Source organism: Elephas maximus, chromosome 22, assembly GCF_024166365.1.
Source record: "Elephas maximus indicus isolate mEleMax1 chromosome 22, mEleMax1 primary haplotype, whole genome shotgun sequence".
Taxonomy (NCBI): domain Eukaryota; kingdom Metazoa; phylum Chordata; class Mammalia; order Proboscidea; family Elephantidae; genus Elephas; species Elephas maximus.
The window spans coordinates 62,292,780-62,319,861 of record NC_064840.1 but is presented as its reverse complement, the minus strand read 5'-3'; the positions used below and the strand labels follow the sequence as shown (position 1 = coordinate 62,319,861).

The 27,082-nt window shown below is 45.5% G+C and overlaps 1 protein-coding gene across 13 annotated transcripts in view; it reads right to left on the bottom strand.

Annotated features, from left to right (window-relative positions):
- The window catches only part of FGFR1 (fibroblast growth factor receptor 1), a 61,836-nt gene that overhangs the window by 33,549 nt on the left and 1,205 nt on the right, over positions 1 to 27,082 (bottom strand). For all 13 annotated transcript variants that reach the window (XM_049865635.1, XM_049865638.1, XM_049865637.1 and 10 more), the window contains exon 2: positions 17,010 to 17,188. In XM_049865635.1, coding sequence (XP_049721592.1) covers positions 17,010 to 17,100 — 91 coding nt within the window. In that variant the 5' untranslated portion in view covers positions 17,101 to 17,188. The remainder of the gene's footprint in view (positions 1 to 17,009; positions 17,189 to 27,082) is intronic.

Below are 27,082 nucleotides of genomic sequence, written 5' to 3'. Positions count from 1 at the left end.
TTTCAGTCTTTTGTGTGTCCCCCCTCGTCACTGTAATTTAGTGCAGAGCTGCCTGTGCTGGCCAATGTCGCAGCCAGGGCCTTGGGCCCACCCCGCGACCCCCCAAAAACAGCTCCCCTGTACCTGAACAGGAGGAGGGCCCAGCTGCCCTCTGCTGTGAGGAGGAAGCAGGCAGAACCCCACTTGGGAGACACAGGCTGAGAGGTCCCCCCGACCCCGTCCCAGGGAGCTTTGTGTAACTCTTAAAACGGCCAGTGGAGAGAGGGTGAGGCGTAACAAAGGGTCAAAATCGAGTCTGGGGTTCAAGCCTCTGGGCTCAGGTTCCAATTGATGCCTCCTCCGTACCTATACCTTGTCCCTAGGGATTCTGCCCTTTCCCCCTTAAATCAGCACCAGTGTCCCCCGCCCCCAACTCTCACAACTGGGACAGCGGAGCTGGCACAGGCTGGGAAAGAGGACAGTAATTAAGTGATTAACAAAGGAATTTGCCCAAGATTGTTTTAAAAGAAACTCCCCTTCACCCCAACTGTTTACTGGCATACGGGGGAACAGAACAGAAAACAAAACTCTGACTACATCCACATCTCCAAACTCTTCTTAACGTACTTTGTTCCCTCCCTCCTACCTCACTAGGAAGAATTGCTCTGGGAAGAGGAAAGTCACTAAAAACACACAGGAAGCTGAGAGTCCACTCATTCAAAACGAGCAAAGGTAGATGCCCTCCAGCTACTGGGGAGAGTGGTCTAAGCTCACAGTTCCTAGAAGTTGCTGTCACCATTTCACTTCAGGCTCCAGGAAGAATCCGGCCTTAGATTCAGGGAATAAAGCCAACAACACAGCTGGCTGGCCGTGGAGACAGAAACTCCTGACAACTGCCCCCTAGGACACAGTTTAGGGTAAATTAACATTTCCTGAGCAACTTATGTGTGGAAGGAGCCATTTCCAGTGAAAAATGAATGAGGCTCAGGTTGGTAAAGATTTCTACCCAGGTCTGTATGTTTGCAAAGCCCATCATCTTGCATCTAGACCTCCCCCTAAAAACGCTTTGAACCTAGCAGTCTGACAGGATAATGGAGAGTAAAACTGACAGTATTTCTGAAGCATTAAGACTGTGCCAGAAATCTTCCTGGATACCAGGGCAGCTTCTCAGGCCATATTACCAAAAACCAAACCAACTGCTGTGGAGTCCTGGAGTGGAATATGGAGTCCACTCTGGGTGGACTGGAATGGCCAGTTTTTCGGTTAGCTGCCCAGCGTGTTAACCATCTGCACTATCCAGGGCCATAGTACTAAACCAAACCGAATCCACTGCCATCCAGTCATTCTGACTCATAGCAAACCTGTAGGGCAAAGAAGAACTGTCCCATAATGTTTCCAAGGCTGTAATCTTTAAGGAAGCAGACTACAGCATTTTCTCTCATGGAGTGGCTGGTGGGTTTGAACCACCGACCTTTCGGTTAGCAGTTGAGCGCTTAACCACTGCGCCACCAGGGCTCAGGCCATAGTAAGTGGGTCCTCTTTTGGGCAAAGGAGCAGGAGGAGCCTCTTCTCCGACGGCAAGCCCTCAGAAGGAATCCAAACTCAGTAAGGACCACTTATGTGGGTCGTAAACTCGGAGGATGCAGACACTCATTGGGGAGGACGGGGGCGGGCTTCTGCCTTTATTAAAAATCACGTCCTAAACTCAAAGCAAGAGTAGAACTGGTCGCCAAAAGTCCCAACGCATATTGTAAGTAACAACATCTTCCACTAAGCTGTAAGGGAAGAGTTAGGCCAACTAGTTGGTGTGTGTGTGCACGCGCGGGCGCGCAAGGGTCCCGGCTAGAAGGGGCTCAGACCCTCCCACCACAAGCCCTCAGCGCAGGCCTCCCAGCCATGTGTCTGCAGCTGCGACCTGTCATGCACTTCCTGGTCTGGGTTCTGTAATGGAAAGATCATTAAGAGTGGGGGAGGGAGGAGAGGGAGATGAATCGACAGCGCAGAGGTAACCCCGGGCTCCCACTCTCCGCTGTGCTCTGACCTTAAAGTCCGGTCAGGTTCCTTAAAGAAAAGAATGCGTTGCCCTTCCCCCCACTCGCGCCCCTCCTTCGGCCTCTCAGCTTGTTTGGGGAAGGAAACACCGGCAACCAAGAGGAAAAAAGTCGCCGCCCCTAAACTTGCTGATGAATTAGTAGAGGCCTCAGCTGTTTTCAGATTTTGCTTTTTGGCCCTCAAAACCGCAGTGGATACTTAAGAGTACAATTCACTGGGTCTCTAAGCCTTGTCCCCTTCCTGTTCTGCTCTCATCGCTGAAATTGGGGGGGCTTGGTCACAGCACCCCTGTGAAAGGAAGGCTGGCCCACCCATTGCAGAGTGGGGAAAAGAATAGGGTCTTCATAAACTTACATTCAAGAAATGTCCCTTGTTTTTACTTTACGAGAATAAAAGCGATAAAACATCCGTTTAAAATGAAACGGTAATGGTACTGGGTAATGTTTTTTATTTGTTTTAATATTCTTACTTGGCCCAAAATAAGTTATATAAATCCTATGTAGGTTCCAAAAAATTTTCTGGAAATTTTACTGACGCATCAAGTCTAAAATTCTGACCACTGGTCTATTCCATAGATTTACAGGATAGCAAGGATCCAGAAAGTTGTTGGTTTATAATCCATCCATCTGACTACCACTTATTCATTCACTCTCTCACTTTCACACACACTATGCAAGTTGAGCATTTAGTCCCATGTGTTTTTTTAAAAGTTAGAGATTTTTCTACCTGAGATGGTATACTTCTCAGCTCTCAGGTAAAGAGTAGGTGGAGGAAGCTGGACGAGCTGCTTGGAGGAAGCTAATGGACATATCTATCTAAGACTTTGCTCAGACCACCTGGGGAGTAACTGTCCTCCAGAATTCTCACCTTCCATCCAGGAGACCCAGGCTCCATTCCTGACCGATGCACCTTAGGCGTGTAACCACCACCTGTCAGTGGAGGCTTGCGTGTTGCTCTGATGCTGAACAGGTTTCAGCAGAGCTTCCAGTCCAAGACAGACTGGGAAGAAGGGACTGGCGATCTACTTCTGAAAATCAGCCAGTGAAAACCCTAGGGATCACAATGGTTTGGGCCAGTTCACAACTGGGATGGTGCAGGACCAGGCAGTGTTTCATTCTGTTAAGCCTGGGGCTGCATGAGTTGGGGGCTGAAGGGGAAAGCGCACACTCTACCACAGCTAAGAACAACTCTCAGCAATGTCAACATTCCAAATGTCCTAAGGGAAAGCAGTCTAGTTTGAGGTCCTGCCCCAAACTCTTGCTTGAGCCACAGGTGGCTATAACTGGCTAGGTGCAGGTAAAAGAGATTCTGAGTGGAAATCAGGAGGCTCGGGTCTGGTTTCATTTGCCTTCCACTAACTGTGTGATCCCGGACAAGTCACCTCCCCTCTCAGGCCTCAGCTTCATCAAATGTGAAGTGGGAAAGCTGTCCGACTTGACAGAATCTAAGTCCCTTCCATTTCTAACCATTTACATTCCATGTATCGACTGGGCCACTAGATCAAGGGGCACCACTCACTGACACTGCCTGGCAGCACAGAGCTCCCTCTATTGTGGGGGAAAAGAAGAGCCCTCAATTTACCTTTCCTTAAAAGAGGGCATTTTGTTTTGGCTTCAGAGGCACGACCACCAGCACCTTCAACAACTGCTTTCCTCCTTCATTCCTTCTCCCTGGCCATAAGAAGCTTCAGAATGGCAAAGAAGGAACAGCCAAAAGGGTGTGGCTGGCAGAAAGCTGTGAACCCATGTATTTTTAAAGGACTTATTTTACTGTCCTTTTTTGATGCTCTTGATATATTATCCCATGAGATTTAGCCAGGCAAATAAATTTTAAAAGTGGATATTTTCACCACAATTAAAAAAAAAAAAAAAAGTGGATTGGGAGTTTGAGGGTAGTAGAGAACAGCTAGCACTCAACTACTAGCTGAAAGTTTAGCAGTTTAAACCCACCCAGAGGTACTGTGTAAGAAAGGCCTGGCGATCTGCTTCTAAAAGGTCACAGCCCTTGAAAGCCTTGGAAACTCTAAGGAGTACTTCTACTCCGCACACATGGGGTGGCCATGAGTTGGAATCGACAATAACAACATGAGACAGACTAAAATTATAAAACAAACGCTGCTTGCAAATGTATACCCTTCAGGCAAATAAGGATAAAACTTCTGAATGGCAAAGAGAGAAGTTCACTCACTAGTTAATACGGGGACCCAACTCTCTTCTAAGGTTCAAAAGGTAATTCCTAAAACCTAAGGAAAATAAACCTTAATTCCAAAAGTAAACTCTGAAGTTTGGCAATAAAGGACCAGAGATTTCTGAAAGCAGAAGGCCCCTTCCACAGAGCTGGAGAGCTAATCAGCATTCCAAAGGTAGTGATAATTGACTTAAAGCCTGAAGCTACAGTACAGCAAGCAGGGCGTTCCAGGAAGTGTCTCCTTCCTTCCAAGGAAAGCTTTTAGACCGTGTTCCCACTCTCTGTCTTTCTCCTTTTCCTCCCCCATACCTCCAAGGCAAACTGACTCAGCTCGCTCCCATCTCCCGGCTTATTTTGTCTTCCTCTCCCTCCCTCCAACCAGTTGCCATCAAGTCGCTTCCTACTGCCGTACCTCAGAGTAGAACTGTGCTCCATAGTTTTCAAGGGTTGATCTTTCAGAAGCAAATCACAAGGCCTTTCTTCCAAGGCCTTGGGTAGACTTGAACCGCCAACCTTTAGGCTAGCAGCCAAGCACATTAACTGTTTGCACCACCCAAGCACCACTGTTTCTAGTCTCTTTGATATTCCTCTTTCTCCCCACTCCTAGTATATGGGTTAGAGTTGTAGTATTGGTTACCATAGACAGGATTCTGGACACTAGCTCCCTCGTTCATTAGCTGTTTAACCTTGGCAAGGTTTTTTTTTTGTTTTGTTTTTAACCCCTCTGAGCCATTTCCTAACTGTTAAATGGGAATATGGTAATAATACCTATCTTCGTGGGGTGAGAATCTGTATCAGAGGTTCTCAAAGTGTGGTCCTTGGATGGGCAGCAACAGCATCCTTTGGGAACTTGTTAAAACTATAATGCCTGGGCCCTACCTCAGCATCAAAAGCTCTGGGACTGGAGCCCAGCAGTTAGCATTTTAACAAGCCCATGAGGTAATGCTGTTGATGTTAGGTGCTGTTGAGTTCGTTCCAACTCATAGCAATCCTATGTACAACAGAATAAAACCCTGCCCAGTGCTGCGCCATCCTCACAATCATTGCTATGTCTGAGCCCACTGTTGCAGCCAGTGTCAATCCATCTCCTCGAGGGTCTTGGTCTTCCTCTTTTTCACTGACCATCTACTTTACCAAGCATGCTGTCCTTCTCCAGGGACTGATCCCTCCTGATAACATGTCCAATGTATATGAGACAAAGTCTCGCCATCCTTGCTTCCAAGGAGCACTCTGGCTATACTTCTTCCATGACAGATTTGTTTGTTCTTGACAGTTCATGCGATATTCAATATTCTTTGCCAACATTATAATCCAAAGGCATCAGTTCTTCAGTTTTCCTTATTCACTGTCCAGCTTTCACATGCATATGAGGCAACTGAATATACCATGGCTGGGGCAGGTGTACCTTAGTCCTTGAAGTGACATCTTTGCTTTATTTATAACACTTTAAAGAGGTCTTTTGTAGCAGATTTGCCCAAGGAAATATGTCATTTGATTTCTTGACTGCCATTTCCATGGGTGCTGGTTGTGGATCCAAGTAAAATGAAATCCTTGACAACTTCAATATTTCCTCCATTTATCATACTGTTGCTTATTGGTCCAGTTGTGAGGATTTTTGCTTGCTTTATGTTGAGGTGTAACCTATAATGAAGTCTTTGATCTTCATCAGGAAGTGTTTCAAGTCCTCTTCGCTTTCAGCAAGCAAGGTTGTGTCATCTGCATATGGCCGGTTGTGAGGTGTAACCTATAATGAAGTCTTTGATCTTCATCAGTAAGTGTTTCAAGTCCTCTTCACTTTCAGCAAGCAAGGCTGTGTCATCTGCATATGGCCGGTTGTTAATGAGTCTTCCTCCAATCCTGATGCTCAGCCCTTCTTCACAAAGTCCCTGAATGGGCAGCATCAGGGTGATGTTCATGCTGCTAAATCTGAATGGACTCTATGGCAACAGGTTTGTTTTGTTTTGTGTTTGAGCTTGAATCCTAGCTCCACCCCTCACTATGACCTTAGATAAATTACTTAACCTCTGTTTCCTCATTAATATGGAAATAAAACCTATGGTCATGGGATTGTCCTAAAGATATTAAGAATGTAAAGTGTGTACTTATTACTATTTTTAAAAACATTTATGCGGGGGGAATTTTTATTGGTACAATTGTTCTGGCTGGTAATTTGGTTCCATGAAAACTTTTAAAATGTAAATACTCTTAGATCAAGGAGTAAATTTTACTTGTAAAAGTATGTTTGCAGCATTAGCTAATGTGTGGTAGCAATAACCATTCTCACCTACCTTCTTACCTGATGACACGGTGGAATTACTACTGAAAAGGGTTGTATTCCTAGTCTCCTTTTTTAAAACTAGAAATTTAGGTGTCTCTTTTCAAAAAGAAAATGGATTGTTGCTTATCTGTGCATGTGCGCATTCATTTAGTTAAAAAGCATTAATTGAGCACCTACTATATACCAGACACTATTCTAGGCGTTGGCATGAATAAAAGACAAAACAAAGCCCCTGCCTTCATGGCACATACGTACCAGTGGAGGCCCACATCCGATGGTCAGTTTGTCCCCCGGCTTTGGGGAACAGACCATCCCCTGTGGCTTCAGATGTTCTTATAATCAGGGTTTAATGTCCTTCTTTGATGCAATCTTCAGATGACTCTTCTTAAATGAGTCATGTAAGATATTTGTGTATCTCCAGTGACAGTAACATTGACCAGGCCTGGGCCTACCCTGTGGTAAGGGTGGAAGCAGGAATGGTATTTGTCCTGGGCCTCACATTCAAGAGGGGCCTCTAAGAATTTTGATGTTTTCTCCGAAACGATTAACAGATAGTCACTGAGAGAACTGAAAGAAAACATTTACCAAACAACTTTCAATCTGTGTTCTGTTCCTGGGGCATACTACAGATGGTATGTGAGAAATTAATAAATATATTTAAAATCCTGTAATTATTCTATGACTAGCCTAATTATACTGTTACATATACTTTTTGTTAAGAGCATTAATTCGTCAGATGTAAAACACTAAGAAGACCAAAATTTCAGAACCTTCCCCTTTTTTCCCTACTTTTTGGTAATATACCAGTAGCCTCAAAAAAATGATAAATGACTTTGGCCTCTCTCAGCCTTTCTGATATGTTTATTTCCCATTCATCAGACATTGCTGGACCACAACCATTTTAGAAGCCATTTCGGTGGCTTCCATCTGCAGGCCATACCAGTACATTGTAGAATAGATGTGACCTACAAAGTAAACTCAGGCGTGGACTCAGGCGTGGTGTCTTACACTTTGGAGACTTTTGATCCTAGATCTTCTCCAAGTAGGAGTTCTCCGGTTAGAGCAGAAAAGGCAATTTCAGTGAAGTTTTTCTTCTACTGATGATTCTAGGCAGCTCCCAGACCTGTGGCCAATGCATAATCTGATAGTAAAGAGCAGAATGTCACACAAGAAATGACATAAAGCAAGCATCTGTAGCTTCCTGTACCTCAAATCACACAAATGTACATACCATACCAGAAAGGGAGGTGCGGCCAGATTCCTATGAGATAAAGGAGACTGGCCCAACAATGTTTAAATTCCAATGTTGGCCTGTCTGAACTGTGGGGAAACTCACTTTGATATGAAGAGGTAGTGCCACACAGTGGATAAAAGTACTGAAGTTAAGCCCTGGTGGCGTGGTGGTTAAAACTCAGCTGCTAACCAAAGGGTCGGCAGTTCAAATCCACCAGCCACTCCTTGGAAACCCCATGGGGCAGTTTTACTCTGTCTTATATATAACCCTGGTGGTGTAGTGGTTAAGTGCTATGGCTGCTAACCAAAAGGTCGGCAGTTCAAATTCACCAGGTGCTCCTTAGAAACCGTGGGGCAGTTCTACTCTGTCCTGTAGGGTCACTATGAGTCGGAATTGACTTGATGGCAATGGGTTTTTATAGGGTTCCTATGAGTAAGAATCAACTGTAGGGCAAGAGGTTTGTTTCGTTTTTGAGCTTGAATCCTAGCTCCACCCCTAACTGACTATACAGCCTTCGATAAGTTATTTAACTCCTGGAACCTCGGTTTCCTCATGAATATGGAAATAAAACCTATGGTCATGGGGTTGTTCTAAAGGTATTAAGAATGTAAAGCGTGCAGATGTGGTGATTTTTAAAAAAAATTTATTGTGCTTTAAGTGAAAGTTCACAAATCAAGTCAGTCACTCATACAAAAATGTATATACACCTTGCTATATACTCCTAGTTGCTCTCCCCCTAATGAGACAGCACACTCCTTCCCTCCACTCTATTTTCAGGTCTATTCAGCCAGCTTCTGACCCCCTCTGCCCTCTCATCTCCCCTCCAGACAGGAGATGCCAACATAGTCTCATGTATCTACTTGATCCAAGAAGCTCACTCTTCACCAGTATCATTTTCTATCCCATAGTCCAGTCCAATCCCTGTCTGAAGAGTTGGCTTTGGGCTAACAGAAGATTTGGGGACCATGACCTCCAGGGTCCTTCTAGTCTCAGTCAGACCATTAAGTCTGGTCTTTTTACGAGAATCTGGGGTCTGCATCCCACTGCTCTCCTGCTCCCTCAGGGGTTCTCTGTTGTGTTCCCTGTCAGGGCGGTCATCGGTTGTAGCCAGGTACCATCTAGTTCTTCTGGTCTCAGGATGAGGTAGTCTCTGGTTTATGTGGTCCTTTCTGTCTCTTGGGCTCATAATTACCTTGTGTCTTTGGTGTTCTTCATTCTCCTTTGCTCCAGGTGGGTTGAGACCCATTGATGCATCTTAGATGGCCGCTTGCTAGCATTTAAGACCCCAGAAGCCACTTTCCAAAGTAGGATGCAGAAAGTTTTCTTAAGAGATTTTATTATGCCAATTGACTTAGATGTCCCCTGAAACCATGGTCCCCAAAGCCCCACCCCTACTTACGCTGGCCTTTGAAGCGTTCAGTTTATTCAGGAAACTTCTTTGCTTTTAGTTTTCCAGTTGTGCTGACCTTGCCTGTATTGTGTTGTCCTTCCCTTCACCTAAAATAATTCTTATCTACTATGTAATTAGTAAACACCCTTCTCCCTCCCTCCTTCCCCCTTTTCATAACCATATTTTCTTCTCTGTTTAAACTATTTCTAGAGTTCTTATAGCAGTGGTCTTTGTAGACAATATTTGTCCTTTTGCAACTGACTAATTTCACTCAGCATAATCCCTTCTAGATAAGTCCATGTTATGAAATGTTTCACGGATACATCATTGTTCTTTATCGATGCATAGTATTCTATTGTTTGAATGTACCATAGTTTATTTATCCATTCATCCACTGATGGGCACCTTGGTTGGTTCCGAATTTATTATTATTTTTAAAAACTTTTATTGGTATAATTGTTCTGGCAGGTAATCTGGTACCATGAATCAAAGCTTTTAAAATGCCAATACTCTTAGGTAAATGAGTAAATTTTATTTGTACAAGTATGTTTGCTGCAGTGAAAACTACTGAAAATAACCTAAATGCCTCAAAGTAGGAAAAAAAAAAAACTGGGTAAATAGAGAATGCTCACCCATACAATGGAATACTATTAGGCAATATGAAAAAGATTTCTCTGCCTGGCAATCAACACACTTAAGTTACAGTATACACAGCAGAAGGTTATCAGTATATACAGTATAAACTCCATTTTTTTAAAAGTTGAATTTATATAAATGCAAGAAAAACTCTAGAAGAATAGATTCAGTTAATAGTGATTATCTTTGAATAAAGATAATAATAAAAGTTAGTCTCTTTGAAACTCTTAATGGGAATATAAGAATTTTTTCTTCCTCTGCTTATGGGTCTATATTTTCTAAATTTTCTAAGATGAACCCAGATTCTATATCAAAATAATAATGTTTTAAAGGAACAATAAAATGTTTTTTCTGATCGCATTGTTCTGGTAGAAGAACCAAAAAACTCATTGCCGTCAAGTCAATTCTGACTCATAGCGACTCTATAAGAGTAGAACTGCCCATACGGTTTCCAAAGAGCGCCTGGTGGATCTGAACTTTTGGTTAGCAGCCGTATCTCTCAACCACTACGCTACCAGGGTTTCCGGTGAAAGAAGCTGGTATATATAAAACACATGTAAAAACCTCATATAAAGTTAGGCAAAGTAAGGGCTAGATTAGAAAGTTAAAAAGAAAAAGTGATTAATTTGGAGACAGAGGAAAGCTTCAAGTGGGAGGTGGCTCGTAAGCTAAGCCTCAAAGAATGGGTAGGAATTACCAAAAGTGAAAAGGATAGAGGCGGACATTTTGGGTTAAGAACCAGGATAAACAGTGGTCCTACATGAAAGGAAAAAAGTCTGGTGTGACCAGATGAATGAATGAATAGTGAAGGGAACATTAGCCAGAGGCCAGCTTTTGAGCCTGGAGAAAACCGAGGAAGGGCTAAGCTCTGAATTCCACTTTTGTTTGTTGTGTATCTATTTGAAACTTCAGTGTCGATGCTTTTCCACCTCTTTCCCTGACCAAGCTTATAACCACTAAGTCCATTCCTTGCCAAACTCATTGACCCTCTCACCCACTTTAGCCTCAATGCGCCTACACATCCAGGGCCTGGGAAACACAGACGCAGTCATCGGCAGGGCTCACTGCCCCGACGTTCACCTCGCTTTACACAACCCATCCCAGGAGGTTTGGCTAAGCCACAACATGTGGAGTAAGGAGACAGCACTGAGTTTCAAGCTCTGCCAGAGCTGATCCTTCTCAGTGCCTGGAACTGGACAGACCCCTCACCCCAGCATTCCCCAGTTAGTGGGGCACAAGCCTTTAAATGAAATAACCAGGCACCTTGTTTGGCAACAGAAAGGTGGGTCAAGAACCAGGAGAGGGGAACTCTGAGGGTGGAAGCTCGACATCTTGGTGCTGTATTGGAATCACTAAGAGGCAACAAGCCTACCACAGGAGTTTAGGCAACTGTCCCCCTACTTGGCTGTTACTAGCTGGAAATCAGAGCAAGTTCCAGGATCAGGAGCAGCCCAGACTCCAGAAGGCTTCTCCTAAGAAGCTGAACCAGTTTGAGACTTACCCCAGGTCCTTGAGAGGCCAGGTAGGGCCGTGAACTCTCACCTAAACCACTCAGGCCCCGGGGTGGGGGCTGGGACGGGCAGAGGGAAGAGACCATTTGTGGTAAGTCTGTGAACGAGAGCCATCTCTCCAGAATGAATAGCAAGGCCAAGGCAGCTGAATCCAGGAGATCAGCAGAGCCAGAGCAGCTGGGCTTTCCCTGGTCAGCAGGGAAACAGTTGTCTCATTTCCAGGCTTCAGGGAAGGAAGAAAGAGGCAAAGGTGGTGTCCACAGGGTGAGCTGAGCTCCCAGCGGCCCCAGAGGAACGAGGCAATGTAAAAACAGGGCGCAGCTGCTGGTCAGGCTCTCTGACCCCAGGCTTCGGCCTCCCGTATAATGACTCCCCACACTCACTTCTCCCAAAGCCATCCATCACCAGCCCAGACACAAGCCATCACTCACTGCTTCTGGCCTGACCAGGAGCAAGCACCCCAGCTGAGCCCTGCTGACCCACCTCCAGGCTGGGGCCACAGGCTCCAAAAGAAGCCCTGACACTCTCTCCAGTTCCTGCCCACCCTGGCCTGGGTCTCCTGGCCTCCAGGTAGTCACAGAAACCAGGTGACAGAATCATGGCCAGGTTTTTTTTTTTTAATAATTTGGGTACCCTCCCTTCCCCCACTCTCTGCAAGCACTCTGGACAGCCATTTGTTCTTCCCTGAGAAATTCCTCCTCCCTGACTTCGGGGAGCTGGCTGGCAAAGCCAGAGTGGAAAATCAGTGAAGCTAATGGTGTAGCAATGCAGAAGCCAGAGCCAAGAACGCAGCCCTGGAGTGGCTTTGCTGCACGGCCCCAGTGTGGTCAAGCAGGACACGTGGGCCCTTCCTTCACATGCGGAGATGTGGGTCCTTCCTGCCCCCACCCAGCCCTGGAACACTTGCAAACACACCCCTCCCAAAGGCACTCTAACCACCCCTCTCTCCGGTGAGAGATCTGGGACAGAGCGGGTCCTCTGGGGAAACCTGGTAGCAAAGCACCCTCCAGACTTCTTCCGGCCTAAATCCTCTGTCCCTGTTCTCAAGTGGGTCATTCAACATCACCTTTTGCTCAACGTAATTCCACTCACCTTGTGGCAGAGGGTGAAGACACTCCTCTTACCATCATCCAGTGTGAATGAGAAGCAAACAGTTCTTCACAGGAAGGAATTACGTTGGGGGGAGAGGTGCACTCCTGCACAGGACACTGGTCCTCAGGCCAGGCCAATCGGCTGTAGCCAGCAGGCTCACGGCATGTCAGGTGCTGGTAGTGGGACACCTTCTGGTACCGATTTGAGGCTCCACTGAAGCCAGACTGAAATGCCTAACCCACTGGGCTGAAGAAAAGGAGCCCTGGTGGCATAAGGGTTAAGCACTCAGCTAACCAAAGGTCAGCAATTCAAACTCACCAGCCGCTCTGTGGGGGAAAGATGTGGCAGTCTGCTTCTGTGAAGATTACAGCCTTGAAATCCTATGGGGCAGTTCTACTGTGTCCCACAGGGTCACTATGAGTCAGAACTGACTCAAGGGCAACAGGGTTTGGGCTGAAGGCAGCTGCAGGACCCCCATGGGGGAGCTGGCTGCCTGGGACAGCCAAGACCCTATAACTTGAGGCCGCGGCAATGCCTCTGGCACCACTCGTGGCCTCTTCCCCACGGGCGCAGGTTTCTGCAGAACACAAAGCCCTGCTTTGTGGTGCACGGCATCCAGGGGGCTTGCAGCCAGAAATGGAAACGTGCGGCTTTTCCATTAAGTGTAACCTCTCCCCCTTCAACTATTAAGTGTAACCTCTCCCCCTTCAACCGGCCACCACACTCCTTCAAATCTGGGTGGGTGGGAGGAGCTGTAAAACCCCAGCCCATTAAATCGTTTATTAGTTGCCGGTTTCTGAGCATGCAGTTAAGTATTTTGAGACTGCCAGTCCCACATACTATCCCCCCCGCCATGGGGTCTGGAGTGTCTAACGTACAATACTGCTGTAGAGGGGGCGGGACCCCACCTCTAACTTTAACAAGTGGCCTTGCAGGCCGTTTTGAATTCATACACTTGCCATCCCCCAAGGCTTCTTCTAAAAGAAAAAATATATGAAAACACCCTCCCTGAGATCAACATTTCTTTCAAGTTGGTGCTTATCTTTTTTAAGGGCATTCTACCCCTTGGCCCATGACCCGACTTACTTGTATCCACACAACCCCCTCCCCCTCCAAGCCTTATCTGAAAGAAGCTTCCAAAAACCAAAACCCAGTGCAGTCGAGTCAATTCCGACTCATAGAAACAAGCTTAGATTCTGTTAAGATCCCAAACTAGAGAAGGGAAAGGAGAGGGAGAAAGAGAAGGAGGCTGGTTTTCCTGGAACCCTTATTAAATAAACTTTCCAAGAGAGCAAGAAACTCCAGGCCCCTCCCCAATCCCTCAGGAGTGTCTGCAAACTGCTAGCATTGCATTAAACTGGGGGAGGGGCTTCCGACACACTACAGTGAAGTCTTTTTAAAGGGGAAAATCTCTCTGAGTGTGAGCAGAGTTTTTGGTAGTTTTCTTTAAACTTGTTGATAAAACATTTATACATAAATTATACTCTTTTTTGAGAACAGTAGTAGCAGTATGATTTAATAATTGGCAGGGCCAAGCTCATACAGTAACACTTAACATTTGTAAGACAGCTTATATTTTACCAGTACCGGCTACCACTGAGTCGATTCAGACTCACAGCGACCCCATGTGCTGTCTCAGGAAAATGTACCAAACAACCGCCATTTATTGCTCACTGACTATACACCAGACAGGGTCCTAAGAGCTTTGCATACATTATCTCATTTGAGATTCACAGTGACCTAGTGAGCAGAGGTATTCATTATCTCTATGTTTTATAGAGAGGCCAAGGAACTTTCCAAGGAGCCAACAGTAGGTAAAAAGTGGAGCCAGAATCAAAACTAAGGCAGTTGAAGGAAAACATGCCTACGAAGACTTAAACCTGCGTGTTCAGTGCAGTTTTATTCGTAATAGTCAAAGTGGTTAGGCGAATGGACGTAAAGATCTAGATACATCCATACAAGAGACTGCTACTCAGCAATGAGAAGTAACAGACTGACACAGGCAACCACATGCGTGAATTGCAAAAACATTATGTTGAGCAAAAGAAGTGAGACACAAAAGAGAACATGCTGGACGATTCCATTTATATGAAATTCTAGAACAGGCAAAACTAATCTATAGTGATATAAAACAGGTTGGTGGCTGCCTTGGGCCAGCAGTGAGGAACACTACCTGAAAAGGGGCATGAGGAAAGTTTTTGGGGTGATAGAAATGTTCTATATCTGGATTGGGGTGATGTGTGGGGTGTGTGCATTTGTCCCAACGCATCAAACTGTACGTTTAAAACTGGTACATTTTATAGTAGATAAATTATACCTCAATTAAGTTGATTTAAAAAAATCCAGGCAATCTAACTTCAGTCTTTACTGCTACACAGCTACCTCTCCTAGTCCTTCCCTCCTAGGCTTGGAGCCTGTACTTTGTCCTCATCATGACCTTCAATTCAGCTCCCTGGCTCCACCTTCCACACGTGGGTCACTGCTTCTGGCTTCCTTTTCCTTTCTGGATCCACAACCAGCCACTTAACTGACCTCCTCCACCCACTACCACCACCTAGAATATGCTCCTCAGCCTGCTACCTCCCCTTCCTGCTTACGAATGCCTGCCCTAGATCTATACTGTTCACTTTCTCTACCCTCTGTTCTTGGGCTGCAAAAGATTTTGTTGGATAAAAAATAATAATTTAGGGCTCATCATAAACTCATATTCTCAACTCTTATCCATTTACACAGTGGCTGTAGTCTCACCCCATCTTGTCTTTGTCCCTACAGTCACCCAGAGTCGACGTGCAACCTTCTTAAACCTCTAGATTCAGTTTCTAGAAAACTCTATTATTTTTTTCTCTCCCCTTTCCTCGTGGCCCCCACCCTATTTCATATCCTCACTTCCTCTAGCTGGACATTCAAAACAACCTTCTAATTCATCTTTCTGGAAACAGTGGTAGTAGCAGTAACTATACAACTAACACTATACTCCTAAGGGCTTTACCCGGGTTATCTCCTTTAATCCTTTACTATTGTTCCCATTTTACACATGAGCGAACTAAGGTGTAATGTGTTCAAGTAAACTGTCAAAGCAAGTAAAGCAGCTATTAAGTGGCAGGGCCGGATTCAAACACAGGTGCCTCTGACTCCTTCCTCCCGCCCACTCAAATTCAGCTGCCAGATTAATTTTCTGAAAAGATGAATCACATCACTAACTGTAAAACTTTTTCATGTTTCCCAGCATCTTCCCATTTAAGTACAGTTTCCTTAGCAGGGCCTTAAGGACTTTCATATGCTAACTCAATCCAACTTTTCCAACCATCATTTCCCAGAACTACTCACCTCGCCAGGCAAGTGCTCTCCACACACCTTACACATCGTGCCTCAGTGCCCTCACTCAATATGTTCCACCTGAGATACCCTTAATTTCCCTCTTCCAAATCCCTTCCCATCCTTCAAGACCCACGTTCCTGCTTGACCCTGTATTTTGTTATAACTCTGCTATATAGTTTAAACCCAGTCTACTTTTAGTTACGTCTGTGCTTGTCTCTCCCTTACCTGATTGTAAGCTCCCTGTGGGGGAGAGACAGTCTCTCCTTGCTTTGAGTCTCCAGCATGTTCTAGCTCAGGTGTTGCCTTATTTATGAATAAAACATTAATCTGCTTACTTCACTCTTTGTACCTTCTGGCAAGTCTCACACACCCTTTCTTCCCCACCACCACACAAGTGGACACATTTTCTCACTCACCATTCATCTTTTAATTAAGGTTCTGCCATCCAAGACTGATGGACGGCCCTTTATACACAGCCACCATGTCACATGCACACCCGAGCCTTTTACCCACTGCCTGCCAACCTTCTCTAAGTGACCAGCCAAGGAATCACAAGTCACGCTGCATCTGGCAGTAGAAATGCCCAAATACCAATTCTCGAAGATCCTTGAAAGCCACCAGGTATGCAGTACCTGTAATCGCCATGAGGTGCTTTCTCAATTCAAGCAAGTTCCATAAGCAGCAGGACAAGTCCTTCCTGTTACTAATAATCCCTCTGAATTTTCAACACCAGCTCCCATACCCCAGTGTGCTCCCAGTTCTCAGTCTCTGGGAAATACCACAAACAGTACAAATCCAAAGAAAACCACTTAGCAGACCCCCAAACAGTACCCATGAGACATGGTCAAGGAGGGCAAAACAGCAGGCTCCTGGCCATAACTGCTGACTGTTACATGTGTCTTTAGAACCATTTTCTAGAACCCAGAGGCCCTTATCAAGCCCCACATCCCACAATGTCCCCTGTAGTCTGGTCCAAGTTCTAAATTCGTTTTCATAGGTCACTCACTTCCCATTCTACTCCGCAATCCCATTTTATACATCACCTAGGTTATGGAGCCAGTTCTAGGGTCCCAGCCAGGAGCTCTTTTCTCAGGAAGAGAAATGCATAAAACCCACCCCGAGCCTGTCATCTCTGGCAAATGGCTGTCAGCAGCCTTCATGAACCCAACCTTGATGAATTTGGTTATGTTTGTAACCAGATCCAAGCCAGCTTAGATGGCTTGAGAGTGTTTCCACCTGAAATGGAGCTTTCCCAGTGACCATATCACCTCTGTTCAACGCACCCTGTTTCTGAGGTCCAGAGTCTGGGCTGGCCCTCAGCCCATGCCTTACCTTGTTCAGGCAAGGTTGGGGCCGGCCTGGCAGTACACAGTGTGGCTGTGACCAGCACAGCCCAGAAGAGGAGGCACTTCCAGCTCCACATCCCAGTTCTGCAGTTAGAGGTTGGTGACAAGGCTCCACACCTCCATGGGGACTCCACCTGGAGCTCGATCCTCCTTCTCAAGCTGACTCTGGGGAAAGAGAACACCAAAAAGTTAGGAGGGTCTGGGCGGGAGGGGAGGCAAGAAGTAAGGAAGGCAAACCAGGTCACATTGCCACCTGACCAGAAAGATGCTTAAAATACTAATGTACCCCTTTAGGCAAAAGAAAACAGCTAGGATCCTACCCGAATGTTGAATTAAAGGTTACAGGTCTTAATTAGACAAAACCAACCAACCAGCTGCCATAGAGTCAGTTCCAACTCACGGCGATCCCATGTGTGTCAGAGTAGAACTGACTCCATAGGGTTTTCAATGGTTGATATTTTGGACTCAAACTGCCAGCCTTTCATTAGCAGCCAAGTGCATGAACTGTGTGCGCCATCAAAGGACTCCTGATTAGACCAAGAGGTGCTTTAATTCAATTCTACAACTATTTATTGATTGTAGACTATGTACAAGCCCTGCTGGGAAAATCCTCACGAAGTTCTCCAAAGCGTAAGGTATAAGGAAAACAAGTTAGAAGGAAAATGAAGGGCCTCATCAGAGTCCTAAGTAGCTCTGCCACTGTGTGAACCATCTGAGTTATTCAGAGAACCAACTTCCTGGAACATGCACTAATGCAGTGATTCACAAAATATGCTGGGATCTCAGGGGACAAGTATGCTGGTGCCTCCACCAGTCTTAGGACTTCACTCAGTCTTGGACAAGTTAATTAATCTCTTTGGTGAGGAGGAAAAGAGATAAAGAATTATGGAAAGAGCCAAGGACCAGGAAATGGAAGGCGTTGGTTCTAGCCTCAGTTTGGACTCAAGTAGCTGTGTGACTCAAATAAGATGCTGAACTTCTCTGGGCCTATGCCATGAGGAAGTTGAAACAAACGATCCCCAGGGTTCTTTTTACCTATGAAACGATATGAATCACAAGGATCTCTAGTTCTGTCAGCCTCCCTAACAGATGGACCCTCACTACTTAAAAGAGCCTCAAAGTGTGGAACCCTGAGGCGGATTTAGTTCTCCTCCCTGATGCTGAAAGGTGACAGCTGATATGGGGCAGAAATGAGTTCAGAAGGGCGAGAGGGTCCTACTGAAGAGTCAAGGGCTCTTACAAGGGCTGACTCAAAGGTGGTTCATGCCAGCCCCAGTTAGAAGCACAGACTCTACAGCTCTTCACCCTTCTCAGGGCTGGAGTGGTAAAAGTTTAAATTCCTTGGGGTCTTAAAGAACAGATCATTGCTTCTAAACATTTACCAAGTGACCAGACATTCTGGGCACTGTTCGGGCTACACGGGGGTGACCACCTCTGTCTTCCGGGTGGCTTTTGTCCTTAATGCTCTAGGGAACCATCTGAGTTATTCAGAGAATCCACTTCCAGGGTCTATGTCCTAATGTGCTGCATTAGCCCTGCCTCCCCGAGCCAGGCTGGGCCCCTCGCGAGTGGCAGCAAACCCCATGGATTCCTGGCTCTGTCCACATGTGCTCACTAGCAGGCGTGTGCAGGCACAACCACTAGCTCCCTCCCAAGGAGTACGAATTTTTTTTTTCAAATCAAAGGAGAAATAAACATTTCTCTTTTGTTTTTCTAAATTTAGGAAAAGGGCTGGAAGGACAGAATGGAACTCATGTTTACTGAATACTGACTATGTGCCAAGCATGTACTAGGACTATTTGTAACTATAAAATTTCCTTTATCCTCCACGACAGACTTACGTGGCGTAGGACTAATTATGAGGTGGACTTGACAGCAATGGGTTTGGATTTTTTTTTTAATTTAAGCAATGTAGAAACTGAGACTCAGTGAGGTGAAATAGTTAGTTCAAAGACATGCAGCTCAGAAGCCAACACAACTAACTCTCTTCACCCAGGTTTTCAGGCGCTAGAAGACACACCAAAAAAACAAACCAAACCCGCTGCCATCAGGTCAATTCCGACTCATAGCAAACCTACGGAACAGGGTAGAACTGCCCCACAGAGTTTCCAAGGAGCTCCTGGTGGATTCGAACTGCTGACGTTTTGGTTAGCAGCTGTAGCACTTAGCTGCTAGGCCACCAGGGTTTCCGCTAGAGGACAGGGTGGGTGGGAGGAAACACATAAGGGATTCATCAAAACCTGGCTCTATCTGACTCAAACTCATTTTTTTTCCAAAGGACATCCCTGTGCCATGAAGAAACCGGGTAAACAAGAGACAAACGAGGCGTAACTCTTGGAACATGAGTTATCTATTCTCAATTCTTTTGATTGAAAGAAAGAACCCCAGAAGCAGATCACAGCCATGCCGCCTAGGACATGAGATGGGGCACAGCCCCAGGCCTGGAGTAGAAGTGATGCTCGTGAAGGACACCCCTAAACCACATGCCCCCATCTAACTATATCCCAAAGGTACACTGTGCTGTGCAGGCCCGTTACCCACAGAGGGGCCGCAGGTTAAGAGAAACTAAGCACCACAGGAAGTACCAGAGTTAAAGATGAGTTTCTAGTATCCAACAGGAAAGGGTGGTATCATCCTTAGATGATTAAGCTTGCTTTCAAATGTACCAGATAAGCAGCTTCCACAGCCACTCGGTCACTCTGTCCCCTGACGAACCCGCCCACCACCTCAGAGGCACACTGCCCTGTTTAGCTCTGTGATCCATGCGCTTCAAACTAATCTGGCAGCTTCCCTCCGACTCATTTCTCAAAAAGGTACAAAAGTCTCCTCCTCTGCTATAACTTAACCTCTCTGGGCCCTAAGTTTCCCATCTGGAAAACAAAAGGTGGTGAGAAAACTCAGCATCCTGGGTTTTTTTCTGGAGGCACCAACTCCTGGAATGAGAAGGTAAGTGGGTACACACTCCATTCCACAACCCTGCAGAAAACACAACTCACACAAGCAGCTACTCCACATACTATCTGGAACCCTGGGGACTGCCACCTTCTCCTTTACCTTCTTCTCATTTTACTAATTAATAAATTCTTTAAATTCCCTTCGGGATAGTCTCCTTCCTTCACTGCTTGACAGATGTGACCTGTAGCCTCACAGGTGTACCCAGCAGCTTCCTCAGAAACCCTGCCATGGCTCTACCCTCAGTCTCTCCAATATCAGTCAGGTCTCCAGAGACATGCAGCCCAACTCCACCTGGGTGCAGAGGTCCTCTCTGGGGAGTGGAGGGGGTAAAAAGACATCTCCATTTCCCACTCATCTCAGGCAGCTAAAATATTTGCCCAGCCTATTTGCATATCACAGGTGGTCATGAATATCAAACGGGTCATTTGGGTCTAAGTGCCTGCTCTTCCCTAAGAACTAATTCAATATAAGATGGGGATTGTATCTGCTGAGAAAGCAGAGGCTAGGCCATATGACCTTGCATCTCTCCCTAATTCTATGACATAAGATTCTATGACAATAAGATCTCCTTATCCAAAAATGATGTAAGGGAAATTAGCTGATGAGTTCAGGGCAAGCCTCTTTCTGTTCTCTGAAGAAAGTAACAAATGAATTATTGCTCTTCCATTTATGAGCCTGCCACCCTAGGACAAGTCACTGAACCTATCTGAGCCTCAGTGTCCCACCTGTTGGCAGGGGCCAGAATATTTGCCCAGCCTACATCACAGGTGGTTATGAAGATTAAATGGGCAGCCTGGGTGTAACTGCCTACTCTCTCCTCTCTAAAGTACTAATCAAATGTAAAGAATTATAAATGTGCTTTGGGCCACTCCCTAATAGCACTCTCTAGAGATTTTGGTAATTGGTGGCAGAAGGACATGTACTTCCCTTCCCAAAGGTATTTCTCACCATTCTTAGTTGTCAGGTGCTGTCAAATTGGTTCCAACTCATAGTGACCCTACGTTCAACAGACTGGAACACTGCCTGGTCCTGCACCATCCTCATAATCATTGTTATGCTTGAGCCCATTGTTGTAGCCACTGTATCAATCCATCTTGTTGAGGGTCTTCCTCTCTTTCAAAAATGAAAGGCTGGTCCCTCCTGGTAACATGTTCAAAGCACATGAGATCAAGTCTCACCATCCTCACTTCTAAGGAGCATTCTGGCTATACTTCTTTCAAGACAGATTTCTCACTATCCACCTTCAAAACCTGTACTGTAGACCTAACTGTCCCACTTGGGACCACTAGCCACATGCAGCTATTGAGCACTTGAAGTATGGCTAGTTGGAATTGATAGGGTTGCTACAAGGTGGAATTGACTCAATGGCAACAGGTATGGCTTTTGATTTGTCAATGTAAAATACCCATTGAATTCTGAAAACTTGACATTTTAAAAAAAGAATGTAAAGTATCTCATTATAATTTTTTTATATTGACTATATGTTCACACTGGTCACCAGGAGTAGAAATTGATTCAACTGCAACTAACAACAAACATGTTCCAATGATAAGCTTTTTGATATACTGGGTTGTTGTTGTTAGGTGCCATCCAGTTGGTTCCAACTCACAGCGACCCTATGTACAACAGAACAAAACACTGCCCGGTACACTGCCCGGTCCAGCGCCATCCTCACAACTGTTGCTATATTTGAGCCCATTGTCGCAGCCGCTGGGTCAATACATCTCATTGAGGGTCTTCCTCTTTTTTGCTGACCCTGTACTTTACCAAGCATGATGTCCTTCTCCAGGGACTGATTCTTCCTGATAATATGTCCAAAGTATGTGAGACGCAGTCTCGCTTTCCTTGCTTCTGAGGAGCATTATATGCCTATATTTCTTCCAAGAGAGATTTATTTGTCCTTTTGGCAGTCCATGGTATATTCAATATCCTTTGCCAACGCCATAATTCAAAGGTTATCAACTCTTCTTTGGTCTAGCTTCCACATGCATATGAGGCAACCGAAAACACCATGGCTTGGGTCAGGCACCCCTTAGTCTTCAAGGTGACATCTTTGCTTTTTAACACTTTAAAATAGTTTTTTGCAGCAGATTTGCCCAATGCAACGCATCATTTGATTTCTTGACTGCTGCTTCCATGGGTGCTGATTGAGGATTCAAGTAAAATGAAACTCTTGACAACTTCAATCTTTTTTCCATTTATCACGATGCTGCTTATTGGTCCAATTGTGAGGATTTTTGTTTTCTTTATGTTGAGGCGTAATCCATACTGAAGGTTATGATCTTTGATCTTCATCAGTAAGCGCTTTAAGTCCTCTTCACTTTCAGCAAGCATGGTTGTGTCATCTGCATATCGCAGGTTATTGATGAGTCTTCCTCCAATCCTGATGTCCTGTCCTTCTTCACATAGTCCAGCTTCTTGGATTATTTGCTCAGCACACAGATCGAGTAAGTATGGTGAAAGGATATGACCCCGACACACACCTTTCCTGACTTTAAACCACCCAATATCCCCCTGTTCTGTTGGAACGACTGCCTCTTGGTCTAAGTACAGGTTCCTCATGAGCACAATTAAGTCTTTTGGAATTCCCATTCTTCCCAATGTTATCCATAATTTATTATGATCCACACAGTCGAATGCCTTTGCACAGTCAATAAAACGCAAGTAAACATCTTTCTGGCATTCTCTATTTTCAGCGAGGATCCATCTGATATTAGCAATGATATCCCCGGCTTCACATCACATCCTCTTCTGAATCCGGCTTGAATTTCTGGCAGTTCCCTGTCGAGGTTCTGCTGCAGCCACTTTTGAATGATCTTCAGCAAAATTTTACTGGCGTGTGATATTGGGTCAAGTCAAGTATATTATGAAAATCTAAAAAGTTAAAGGATAGGTTTTACCTGTTTCTTTTCAATTAATTTTAAACATGGCTACCAGAAAATTTTAAATGACATGTGGCTCACATTACATTTCTATTGGACAGCACAGCCCTAGACAACATCCATGCCTCTGCACAAGTGTTTCTTCTTTGCTCTTCATCTTCAATGGACCAAGTCTTTCCTATTCCTCTGAGCTCCACCTAAAGAAGCCACCTTTTCCACAAGCCTTTCTTGAACCTTCTGGCTGGAGGATCTCACTCCTCTGAAAGTACAAAACAGATTACCAGCCCCTCACACGTGGCGCTCATTATTTCATCTTGTTATTTATGTACCCCCCCCTTCTTCATGGGACTGCAAGTTCCCTGAGGGCAGGGTCTGTACCTGACTGATCTTCGTTAATCAGCATCTAATATGTACACAGTAACCAAACCAAATCAGCTCCTGTGGAGTTGATTCAGGTTCACGGTGATCCCAAGTATTTCAGAGTAGAGCTGTGTCTCAAAGTTTCTAATGGCTGTGGTTTTTGGGAAGCAGGCCACCAGGCCTTTCTTCTGAGGCATCTCTGGGCGGATTCAAGCTATCTTTCTGTTAGTAGCTGAATGCTTAACCATTTGCCCCACCACCCTATTTGTTAACTGGATGATGAAGAGATATATAAAAAGGAAAAAAAAAGAACAACACTGATACAGTCTTCCAGAAAAGAGGTTGAGAAAGAAAAGCATAGCCAGTATTCCTCAATTAGTCAGCCAAACTCTGTAGTACAAGGAATACCAACCGGGAAATTTTTTTAGATGTCTTGATTCCTCCAAATTGTGGAAGTAACACCAAAACATTAACTCCCTTTAGATGGGAATGAAACTTACTTCTTAACAGAAATAAATGGTCACTGTTGGGAGTGGCAGGACAAGTACTTCACAAACATTTGAAAAAAGTTATGCAGCTCAGCTTGCAAAATTTTAGTTGGCCCAAGGAAAACTAATTTTTATTTTATTTTAATTTTGAGTCTCTCTAAGAAAGTGTCCAAATATCTTTGGGAGTGAAAGGTATATAACAAATCAGTAATAATAAGTGAAACACTAGCAGCTCCACCATAATCTAGGAAACCTTGCTAGAGAAGACAGGATATGCTAGTGGAACATCACCAGCCGTGGAGTTGAACATATAGGTGAGTGTTATTTACTGGAGTGGAAGAGCAAACACAACCTCTTCAATTGCATGGGGGAGGAATGGAGGAGAGATGGATTAAGAATTTCTGTTTAAGTTGATATAACTTTGGGGAGGAAAATAAATATCTCAGCCAAAGTCCTGGTATTTAATCCTCTCTGAAAACAGCAGAATCTTCTCTAAAGCTCTACATCTGGACTCTAATGAGAGTCCAGATGTATTTGGACCTTTTACAGAGCTCTTGGGAAGACCAGTTCCCAAGAGGAAATTAAACTCATCTGAAGTGATCAGAGGCCGTTTCAGAACAAAACTTTTGAATCCATTCTATTCTATCTCTTTTCCCCCATCAGCCAACAGGCTCCAACTTTCCAAGGGAGCTCTTTAACTCACTCCCTATCCAACAGCAATATTGATGAGAGACATTAAAAATGGAGGCAAGAAGAAAGTACTCAGAGAAGTGGGCTGCTGAAACCCCAAGCTCCCAAGAGCAAATCTCCCATCTTACGAGTTTTGTTTCAGGTCAATATCCAAAGCAACCAACCAAAAAGCACACAACTAAAAGCAAAGCCCCATGGATTTTCCTCGGTCTCCATGGCTGGAGTCTGCCTACCTATTGCTCAATTCAATTTTTCTGCTCTCTTGATTTCACCAGGAATAAAGCTAGCCCAGGATTAGGGCCTCCTAGATATAGTCTTATCTTTTCCCCTACATTGGGTGGGACAATAGCATCTTAGATGCTCCTTCTTCATTTCTTCTTGTGCCTTTGCTTCACTTGTTATTCAAAGGGCGCCTGACAAAACTTTCTAACATCCTCGATGGCCAGAGGCCAAGGAAAATAAACACCCTAAGACTGTGTACTTTGGGACCAAAGGAAATGAGAGGGTATCCTATCCACTTTGGCCCATGGTCCCATTATGAAAATGCCTCCAAAACGGGCATTTCTGCCGGCATCATAAAAGCAGGCAGTGAATACACGTGTCCAAGTCATTCTCCACCCGGATGGTGCTCATTAAAAAGCTGACACTCAGCTATGACTAAGAGTAAATGCAACATATTTCAAGGAGCTCCTCACTGATGTAGTACACAAACATCCCAGCTGGAACCAGGCCCCAGCAGCCTCCCCAGTTCCGAACACCCAGCACTCCGAAGGTCAGCGGCAGCCCTGGAGCCTCTCCCAACCAACTGGGGAGAAATGTGTAAACAAGTCATTAGAAAGGCCACCAGGACAGACAGTCTGCAGTGACAGAGTTTGCTCTCTCTGGTCACTGAAAGGAAGAGAGATGACCCAGGCTTGGGGGTAATTAGCTAGACCCAGGCACATCCCACGGGACCCTGCTACTTAGCTTTTAAACTAGCCTCAGAGAGGAAACTGGGATATTGGCCCAGGGGGGGAAATGGCTACTTTCTGCTAAACCTTCTCAAGGCTAAGGTTCTACAATTTAAACAGTATTCCAAAAAAAGCACGGGTCCGGAGGTGCACAGGGCATAGCACATCTGGGAGGGAAACAGTCACCTTAATTACCATGTCTAGAGAAAGTGCGATTTCATTACAGCCTCCAAAACTACCGCCCAAAGAAGGAAACCAGAGAAGTGTTTTCAATTTGAAAGAGACTGCAAGGGAGAGGGCGAGAGAGACCAATTCTTCCCACCTTCTCTCAAGTTTGGACCAGAAGGTGCTTTCCTGCCTCAAAGGCTATTACAAAAGGACAACTCAACAATCCAACCCCGGCTTTCAAACCTGTAGCCTGTAGCCGTAGCCGTTATTTATTTAAATGGTCAAGTGCCCCACTTTCGTTTCCGGGGGCTGCAGCCCAAATAACTCCTTGAAAACACACAGGGAGCGCCTCTGGCAGCAGCAGTCCCACCGCCTTCGCACGCCCCCACCCTCGGCCACTGGACACTGAGTGCAAAAGGGACGTGTGACTGCCATCGCTGGGGCAGCCCCAGACCGGCTTCTCGGAGGGACCGCGGGCTCCGGACAGGGGCAGACAGTTTCGCAGCTCCAGCGATAACTGAAGGAAGCAGACAGCAATGCTTTGGTTCCAGAAACTTCCATCAGGGCCAATCTTGGGTCAGACCCACGGCCAAAGAGGCCTTCTCTGGCAGATGAACCATTCGTAAGTGCCACCCCCCAAAACCTTGGCCCCATCTCCCACGACGTCTCTTTTTTCTACACAATCTAGAAAGCATCCCAACCATCACCAACGGCTGAAACTAAAGAACGTGGGATCCAAGACAACTTTCTTTTCTCCCCGAATCCCACCTCATCCTCAAGTCTCTAGAAATTTTAAGGGCGGAGGTGGCAAGAACGTGTTGAAGAGTCCTAATTTTCATTTGGGGGAGGGGAGGAAGAAGGATGGTAATAATGTGGCTTCGGTGTACCCGTGTGGGGTGAAACGGAACCAGATGCGGCTGCTACATCTGGAAAACGGAAAAAGGAAAAAAAAAAAAAGTGTTGCGGGAGAAAGACACCGCAGAACTGTTTTTTGTTTTGTTTTGTTTTGTTTTTAAAGGGCTAATAGCTCTGGGCCCAGAAAGGACATGCCGGTTTCCCTCCCACTCCACCCCATCACCCCAAAAAGAGGTGCCTGGCTGCCTTCTCATGGTGTGTTGTATGAGCCCCACCTAAAACGTCAATAAATTCCTCTGCAAAAAAGGGTTCTAGCCCCCCTTCTCCCCACCCCAAACATAACGTGAGGGGGCAGCGGGGAGCAGAGGGGTCTGGGCCAGAAAAGTCACAGGCATCGCTACAGAGTGAACCTCACAAGAGAAAACCCTCATCCCTTCCCCCACCTCCAAGAACTAGATAGGAAGTAAACGTTCCCCTCTTCCCCCCATATGGGATGTAACATCACCCGCTGGGTGCGCTCCCCTTCCCCAAACTAAGTAGAAGATAACCTCCTCTGGAAAGAGGAATTCCTTCCTCGCCCTTCGCTAAAGCAGATTCAGCCATTTGGTGACGACACCTCCTTAAAACCTATTCGAAGAGAAGCGATCCTGCCCCCTCCCCTTCCTTCCCTCTTCAAGGCCTTACCCACCCACCCCCAACTCCGACCCCAGG